This window comes from Aegilops tauschii, chromosome 3 (genome assembly GCF_002575655.3).
Source record: "Aegilops tauschii subsp. strangulata cultivar AL8/78 chromosome 3, Aet v6.0, whole genome shotgun sequence".
Classification (NCBI taxonomy): Eukaryota; Viridiplantae; Streptophyta; class Magnoliopsida; order Poales; family Poaceae; genus Aegilops; species Aegilops tauschii.
In genome coordinates, this window is record NC_053037.3 from 532,883,975 (window position 1) to 532,893,733 (window position 9,759).

Genomic DNA, 9,759 nt, shown 5'->3' on the forward strand with positions numbered 1-9,759 from the left:
ACCAGCTCCAGGGTTGGATCTGACTGTATCCTCACAAACCTTAGCAACCCAACTGACTGTCACCTTTGTGTTCTCTCCACTTGCTCCACAAGTGTGATCCAGGTTCATCTTCTTGATACTGAAAGTTGCCTCATGAGCTATCTTGGAGGCAACTATGTAAAACTCACAACCATGTTTTCTCTCAGAGCACCAAGCAATAACCCTAGTTGGTTCATTTCTGTGATACTCAAAATTCCTAAGAGTCCTCACATGAAAATTTCTAAGTGCTTCTCTGAACTCAACTACATTTTCAAAGCACAAATGCATTGAAAACTGCTCATGTGCATCAGGCCTTTTTGGATCATACCATCTCCTCTCCTTCTTCTGCTTCTTCCTACTCTTTCTTCCAGATGGCAGCCTTGGTGCATCCTCTTCATCACTTATGCCAAAATCACCTGGAAAACAGTACTCATCAGCTTCAGGGACATAATCTTCAAACTTGTTGTGCTCAGGCTCACTGTGAGACTTGCTAGTTGGGCCAGGTTTTCTAACTGGCTTAAGCTTTTTGGCTGCTTTTGTAGTTACAGCAGCAGGATCCACTACTTCTTCATCTTCAGAAACTATTGGTTCTTCCTCCCAAAACTCAGAAGGTTCTGAGTTAGCTGCACAATAGTGCTCTGCAGTATCAGTGCCAGCCTCATCTTCACCCCTACACCAAGCTTTGTAAGAAATTTTCTCCCCTCTGTAATCATCCCTAAAGAACTCAAAATCTGAAGATGATTTGTCATCTTCAACTTCATCTTCTTCCTCTGGTACATCTTCTTCTTCTTCATCTGCTTCTTCTTCTACATCTTCTTCTTCCACAACTGTTTTCCCCTTGTTCAAATTGCTGCTTTGCTGTGTGTTCATGTAGGGCTCATCAGGGGTTAAAGATGGCAAGCTAGCATTAGAGGCAGGGTACAGAACACCTTCTTGTGAAACTCTGTAAACAACAGGTTCACCAACATGATCAATGGGGATCTGTTCCTCATCAGCTGGGCTTGGATCAGTAGCTTTTCTGACACTGATGTTCAGTACCTTCTTATCAACAAATAAGTCAAGCATTTCCTCTAATGCCTCCTCAGTATCCAGGGCCTCCACACCCTCCAGCCCCTTTCCCTCTTCCTTTACATAAGTCAGAAATGCATCCATGCCATAGCCCTCCAACTCAACCAATGCTAATATGGTCAGATAACTGATATCTGAGGAAACTGAATACTTTTTCTCCATATTATCTATTCCTTGAAAATGTAGCCTCAAGTCCCAAATCTCATCATCTAAGCTGTAGGATTAAATTGACAAACAATTATTTTTTAAGTCACTGAACATTACTGAACTTTCTTCAGATATCAAGAACATCTATGCACTGACCAAATGAACTAACCAAATGCACTTTCTTCTACACTGACTTAACCAATAAAATACAGTAGCATGCCAAGAACAAACAATTACTAACCCTAGTTCTAATTTGAACTAAAGCACACGGAAATTTTAACTAAAGGACCCAGAAACATTGACCAGTGCTTACCTCACTCCACCAAAGGATGACGCCCAATGGTGGCCGCCTGCTGGATCAGTGTGGATGCGCTTCGCCACTGCCCTAGCCGCGCGAACTTCCGGATCTGAGCTCGCCGGATCCACATGAGCTGCGGACGGTGATGGCTGCTGCGACCGCTGCGTCGGGAAGCTCGAGCTGCCTAGCCATTTGTCCACCTCTGAGTGTCCACCGCCCTCCTGGCCGGTGCCGCCTTGCCTCAATAGCTCGCCGCCGACGACATTTGGCTGCGCCGCCGCCATCGCCCACCTAGGTCACCGCGGGGGAGAGGAGGGGGAGTGAGAGAGTGTGTGGCCCGACCGCCCACTTTGGTTCCGACCGGACCGGGTCGGCTAACGGCCGCGCCGTGAGCGCGCGTGGCCACGTGGGCTGACAGATGGGCCCAGTCCGTCAGGAAAACGGTTAAAATGCTAGTCACCGCAGGTTTGGGTTTTTTGAAACAGCGGACCGCGCGTTCGGTAGCTTTTTGAGAAAAATTAAAAAGTGGTAGTTTTTTGGAACCCTAGCCTGTAAACTAGTAGTTTTATGCTATTTACTCTGGGACGGAGGGAGTAGCATATAGCATCTCCTTAATCTAGCTAGACTGAGAGTACTACGTCATTTACTGAGAATGTGCCATTTGTAAACCACGAGATCCACCAGACGACAACTGTAATGGCCGGCCGGCCGGCTGGCTGGCTCACCCAGGGGTTTTATATCCTTTGCAGCAGCAGTGAAGCACCACTCCTACCAATTCCATCATGAAGCATCTCCATTATGTATGCCTTCTCCTACTCTCTTACACTGGCCTCCTACTATGCGCCGTCAGGCCGGTGAGGGCCGACGTCCGGCGTGAAGCTGAAGCACTTGTGAAATGGAAGGCCAGCTTGGCCGGTGCTGATGAGTCCCTTGGATCATGGTCGTTAGCCAACTCCACCAGCCTTTGCAGATGGGCACACATCAGTTGCAACTCGGCTGGGCACATCATAAGGCTCAACCTTACCATAGTCATTCTGAACGGCACACTCGATAGGTTTGATTTCTCGGCATTTCCCTACATGGAAGATCTCATCCTGTCCCAGAATGGTCTGTATGGCATCATTCCACCAGGGATCGGCAACATGACAAGCTTGATCCAGTTGGGCATCACCCTCAATCCGCATTTGAGGGGTGCCATTCCACGCAGCATTGGCCAGCTCATGCACCTTGTTGTACTAGAAATGTCAGTTTTGGGGCTCGATGGCACACTACCTGAAGAGATTTCTAACTTGACAAGCTTGGAGGAGCTCCATCTCGACTCTGTTACTTTGACTGGATCAATCCCACCAACAATTGGGATGCTCACGAAGCTCCATGCACTGAGCCTGTCAGTCAACAATCTGACAGGGAGCATTCCACTTGAGATTGGAAACATGACTGAACTGCAGGAGTTGGATTTTTCAGTGAACTATTTGGAAGGGCCGCTACCAGGTACGATCTCCCATTTGATAAAACTCCAGGGTTTACTTCTGTCGGAAAACCAACTCGGAGGCCACATCTTCCCCGAACTTGGGAATAGCAGCCTCCTGGATATGGTTGAAATTCAGAGGAACAACTTCTCGGGGGTGTTCCCGTCATCCATTTGTGTAGGAGGAGCACTTCGTACTGTCAGTGCTGGTCATAATGGATTTACCGGCATTAACCACCAGACCTTTCAAAACTGCACAACCCTGCGTTATGTTGACTTCACAGCAAACAACATTGTTGCAGAGCTAAGGGCCTGTTTTGGTGAGCATCCTCTTACCACCATGGCTTTAGGTCAAAACCAGTTGTATGGCACGCTTGTGACTGATCAGGGCAAGGATTTCTTTTGTAACTATACCCAGTTAAGCTTTCTAGACCTATCAAGTAATGCCTTACGTGGAGGCCTCTCCCAGTGTTTCTGGGACATGGCAAATTTGGTGTTCATGGATTTGTCCAGCAACTATTTCAGTGGTGTAGTTGCATTCTCGAGGACATGTGGAGATTATCTTAGCTATCTACACCTAGCCAATAACAATTTCATTGGAACCTTCCCTTTGGGTCTTAAGAAATGCAAAGAGCTGATCACTCTAGATCTTGGAGGCAATAATTTCTCAGGTACTATACCATCTTGGATAAGCAAGAGCTTACCTGGACTCAAATTTCTCCGTCTGTCATCAAACACGTTTGAAGGTGTCATACCCCACCAGATATTGCAATTTCGCCAACTCCAGCTATTGGACTTGTCAGAAAACAAGCTCACCGGACCCATTCCAGATGATTTTACGAATTTTACTGGCATGACACATGAACAGGAAAATGTTGACTATGTAGATACTGGCTACTATGGTCACGCACAGCAAATTCAAATAGTTTGGAAGAATGTCGATTATCTTTATATTATGGTGATGGCAGGTATAGCCGGCATTGATTTTTCTGGCAACTCTTTGTCACAGGAGATCCCAAATGGGCTCACAACCCTTATTGGAATCAGATACCTGAACTTATCACGAAATCATCTGTCAGGTCTTATTCCCAATGGCATTGGCAATCTTGTACTGGTGGAATCCTTGGACCTTTCGCAGAACCAGCTCTCGGGAGAAATTCCTCCAAGCTTTGCAGCTTTGAAGGCCCTGAGTGTTCTGAACCTCTCAACTAACAAGTTATCAGGGACGATCCCTACGGGAAGTCAGCTGCAGACGCTTGATGACCCATCGATATACAACAATAACCCGGGGCTATGTGGATTCCCGTTGAAGGGCTGTGTAAACTCGTCGACACCAACCCAAACTGAAACAAGCATGGATGAAGATAGAGAGGCACTGTGGTTGTATTGCTTTGTGGCTGCTGGGTTTATCTCTGGGTTCTGGCTATACTTGGGCTTCTTGTTTCGCAGCGAGACATGGAGGTATTCATTCTATCAGTATGTGGACAACATGCAAGCGAAGGTGACCAAGAAGATACGAAGCTGCATTTCGTGCTTCCAGGTCAAAGGGCCTGAATGATGAAGTGCGTCGCTTGTTGTTGAAGTAATGGTGTATGGTGTCCTATATCGAGCATCTGTGTAATATTTCCCTTCCTTTGTTAGTTGGACGGTTGGTTGTAAAAGTACTTGCCAGTAATTTGATGTTATTCAAGTTTTGTGGCGCTGAAACCTACTGGTTTCAGATTTGATTGTTTGGTACCTAAGGCTATTTGGAGTGAAGTGAATGAGTTCTTTGAAATCAGTTAGTCATAATTTTGAATCTTCTTTTTTTTGGAAATGGAGGCGTGCCCCCGGCCTCTGCATCATAATGATGCATGCAGCCATTTTATTAAAAAGTCTCGAAGAATCCCAAAGTCATGAAGGTATTACAGCTCGCAAGCGGAGCAAAGACAAAGAAAATAAAAGTACATGCTCAGAAATACAACCGGTAAGGCAAAAAAGAGGATAAGCTCCCTAGACTCCTATCCTGTTATGCAACCGCCATCCGAACCGGTTGAATATACCCCGTGCTACCATCTCCCATCTGTAACGACCAAACCTTGAAGGATTTGAGTCTCTGTGCTTACCGTGCTAGTCCCTGGATCGAACTCGCTAGCACACACAATATAGATGAATACCAGAATAACAAGTGCATCATTTATTACAACGTATGATCCAGAGTATATAAAATAAAACAATCTGCATAGCACTTGGCTAGCTTTATTCAATCAAACAGGGGAAAAGTACCAGAAAATAACGATGAGTCCCATCATAGCCCACTGGCGATGCTGAGTGCAGACTCGCGACCCTAACGGTACCTTACTCTTCGTCTGAATATCCTGCAACATGAGACGTTGCAGCCATATAGGTCAATATTTTGAATGTATTGGCAAGTTACACAGGAGTAATAATATAGCAGACCTACATATATATGCATAGTATAACAAAAGGAAGGCTTGAGGGTTTACTTTTGCAGAAAGCTGATTTTATCCTAATAACTACCTAATAGTCAATTTTATTATTTAGTTCTTTTATTACTACAATTATGTACACAGGGTTGAGTTGGCAAAATCAACTCCAACCTACCCTTTATTAAGTTGCCCACAAATATTATTAAGTGTCACATCTGTCAAGATCATCCAACAACTGTAATGGCATAGGGGCTCAAATTTACCCATAACCAGGGGCACGGCTAATCATCATTAGTTTTAATACTCTGCAGAGTTTAGTATGCTTTACCCACTGGACCCAATCCGAAGATTGAGACGAAGTCTTTCAGAAGAGGTTCCCTTAACCACCTGACGGCCACATCCCACCTACATATGCTACATCTGTCGACAAGTCTGGGCAGGGGTTCCAACAACTGATCAACTAAGCCAGAGCCCATATAGCCAGTGGCCGCACATGGAAGCTACTAGTCACTAAGTCTGTCTGATCTTTTTTAACCTGGGCGGCATTCCACTTAGGTGCACTCTCATGGGCGCATGGCCTTAGAAAAGGTGCAATACCCCATGATGCCTTCCCTCAACACCACGCAATACCACTTCCGCCCAGAGGTGAGTTAAATCCTGAGTTACTACTCAATTTGTTAAATATATAATCCTCACATAAGCTCAATGAATACACGAACCATCCCCGTCTACAAAGCATAGCAACCTACAACTACCACGATTTGCAAAGACGGGAAGATAGCTCAATAGCATAGCAAAATAATATAGTAATCCTATACATGCATATATTCATAGTGTGATATAACTACATGCATAGAAAACAATAGGTAAAGGATGATCAACATGTAACTTGCCTTGGTTCTGGTTCAGAAAGTCACACTCCTGACAATAGTTCGAGTCAAACTCCGGACAATCTACACGTTGCACAATATCAACAATCAATCATCGGAACACAAATAGAACCAAAACAAAACCAACAGCGAGAAAACCATTTTTAAAACTCAACAACAGAAGCTTAACAGCACCTAAATAGCACTACAATCACAACGCAAAAAGAAACACTCGATTCTGATAAACGGTTTGAAAGTTACGGCCTCGGAAGATTCAATTCAAATTTAAATGAATTCAAATTTGAACAGTGCAAGCATGTGAGATTTTGGTACTGTGGTAAACTACTGGTATTTGTGAGTGCATAGGGAAAAGAATTACCGAAATTGAGTATATAGACTAAAAGATATAGCTAAAAGAAGTTAGAGAACAAATCTGGAAAGAAAAACAAAAACAACAGAAAACTCCTGCACTGTTCGTGCGTGTACTGTAGCTGGTTGCCACGTGGCAGCATGTGATTGGTTGGAGAACCTCCTGTGCGTGCGTGCTCACCAAAAATAGAGGGCGGCGGCGGCGGTCTCGGGCGTCGGCGGTGGTGGCTCTCCGGCGAGTCTCCGGTGAAGGGGAAGTGATGGGTGGGTGCGGCGTCGAGCGTCGGAGGCGGTGGTGACGAAAACGGCGACTGGTTCGTCCTCTGCAGGAGACGGCGGCGACGGAAAGGCTCCCTGGAGTCCGCAGGAATGAGTAAGGACCACGTACGGATCCAAGCGGTAGCTCTGAAGATAACCTGCAAGAAAGTTAAAGTGTGTTGTCTGTTAAAAATCAAATCATTCCTACAATTCCAGATAGCCCACAAAAGCGCACATATTCCAATCCGAATACGAGCAGCAGTATCATGTTCAACCCCAGCTAACCACGTTCCAAACAACGATTCTATGTTAACTGGAGGATTAATATTGAAGGCAATATGGATAGTTCTCCAAAGCAATTTAGCGAGAGGGCATTCAAGGAATAAGTGTTGTATTGTTTCATCATGATCACAAAAATAACAACGTGAACTACCTACCCATCGCCTCTTGATTAAGTTGTCCTTAGTGAGTATAACTTGCTTGTGGACAAACCACATAAAAAATTTAATACGCAAGGGAACCTTAATCTTCCAAATATGCAAAGATCGCGAGATTGGGCCAGAATTAATCAAATCTATATAAAAAGATTTCACCGTGAAACCTCCATTCTTAGCTAATGTCCATTGCGTCGAATCCAGCTGGTCGGAAAGTCGAACATCTATCAATCTCCGAACCAAGTGCAACCAAGCAGTCCATCTCTGACCAACTAACGCACGCCTGAACTGGATATTCAAGAACTTGTTTGGAACACGGTACCTACGTAATCCTCCTTGCGTTGTACAATATTATAAAGGGTGGGATACTGAATGGCCAGGGGTGTTGCTCCTAACCACGTATCCTCCCAAAATCTTGTTGACATCCCATTGCCAACCAAGAATTTGACCCTACAAAAGAATAAATCCTTCACTCTCATAAGCCCTTTCCAGGCGAGTCAATTGGTCTCATGGTAACCTGGGCGAGCATTTTCGACTGCAAGTATTTATTGCGCAAAAGTTGTGCCCATATGCCTTCCGGTTCTGTCTCCAACCTGTAGAGCCACTTGCTCATAAGGCATTTATTCTTGATTTCTAAGTTCTCAATACCAAGACCTCCCTGATCTTTTGGCCGGCAAAGGATGTCCCATCGCGCCAGTCGGTATTTCATTTTGGCCTCATCTGACTGCCAGAAGAAACGAGATCTGAAGAAATCAAGTCGCTTTCGTACCCCTTTAGGGATTTCGAAGAAAGAGAGTAGGAACATCGGCATACTGGTCAATACCGAATTAATCAGCACTAGCCGATCTCGATAAGACATAAGCTTACCCTTCCAGCAGCTCAACTTTTTCTCAATTCGATCTTCGATACACTTCCATTCTTTATTAGGCAACTTACGGTGGTGAATTGGTATGCCCAAATAACTAAATGGTAACAACCCTAATTCACACCCGAACAATTGTCTATATGTGTCTTGCTCGTCTTTGGCCTTCCCAAAGCAGAACAACTCACTTTTGTGAAAGTTTATCTTTAATCTAGACAATTGTTCGAAGAGGCACAATATAAGTTTCATATTGCGCGCTTTAGCAATGTCATGTTCCATGAATAAGACGGTGTCATCAGCGTACTGCAAGATAGAGACTCCTCCATCGACCAGATGAGGAACTAAACCCTCTACCTGACTATGCTGTTTGGCTCTGCCAATAAGAATGGCCAACATATCGGCCACTATATTAAATAAGAGAGGAGACATGGAATCTCCTTGTCTCAAACCCTTATGTGTCTGGAAGTAATGACCGATATCATCATTAATCTTGATTCCGACACTACCATTCTGGACTTGAGAACCCACTTGATTCCGCCAAGCCTCACTAAATCCTTTCATGCGCATTGCCTGCTGAAGGAAAGGTCATTTAACTTTATCATATGCCTTCTCAAAATCCACTTTGAAGATAACCCCATCTAGCTTCTTCGAATGGATTTCATGAAGCGTTTCATGTAGCACGACAACCCCTTCAAGTATGTGTCGCCCTGGCATGAACGCCGTCTGGCTCGGTTGTACCACTGAATGGGCAATTTGTGTCAATCTATTGGTACCAACCTTTGTGAAGATTTTGAAACTCACATTAAGAAGACATATTGGCCTAAATTGTTCAATCCGAATTGCTTCTTCTTTTTTGGGCAACAGCGTAATCAGGCCAAAATTAAGATAAGACAGCTCGAGATGGCCACTAAAGAAGTCATGAAACATAGGCATAAGATCATTCTTAATAATATGCCAACATTTCTTATAGAATTCAGCTGGAAACCCATCTGGTCCCGGTGCTTTATTCGGTTTCATTTGTGAGATGGCATTCAAAACCTCCTTCTCAGTAAATGGTGCAGATAGAATATCATTCTCCTCTACCTGAAGCTGAGGTATATCTCCAAAAACAGATTCATCTAGGGCCACCGTGCTTGCTTCCGGATGCCCAAAAAGTTGTTTATAGTAATTAGAGATATACGCTTTCAAATTCTCATGCCCTAGAATTGTCCCCTCGTCCTGTTCGAGCTGTATAATTTTCTTCTTCCTATGTTTACCATTCGCAACCATATGGAAGAATTGTGTATTATCGTCCCCTTGGACAACCTTAAGCACTTTAGCGCGTAGTGCCCACTTGAGCTCTTCTTCTCTAAGAAGCGCGCGTAAGCCTTGCTCAGCTTCGGACTTGGGGTGTTGCTCAGTAATCGTAAGGGGATTACTTTCGGCTTTTAAATCTAAAGTCTCAATTAAATGAGTAAGGCGTTCTTTCTCTTGCTTGTATATCCCACTCTCATTTCTGGCCCAACCTCGCAAAAACTGTCGCAGATGTCTGATCTTATT

General features: G+C 44.4%; 1 protein-coding gene across 1 annotated transcript; it reads left to right on the plus strand.

Annotated features, from left to right (window-relative positions):
• The first annotated feature begins 2,313 nt into the window (after positions 1-2,313).
• LOC109758309 (uncharacterized) lies at positions 2,314-4,557 on the plus strand. The gene is made up of 2 exons (XM_073512007.1): positions 2,314-3,670; positions 3,968-4,557. Exons 1-2 carry the CDS (start codon positions 2,314-2,316, stop codon positions 4,555-4,557), a joined length of 1,947 nt encoding a protein of 648 aa, XP_073368108.1.
• Positions 4,558-9,759: the final 5,202 nt, after the last annotated feature.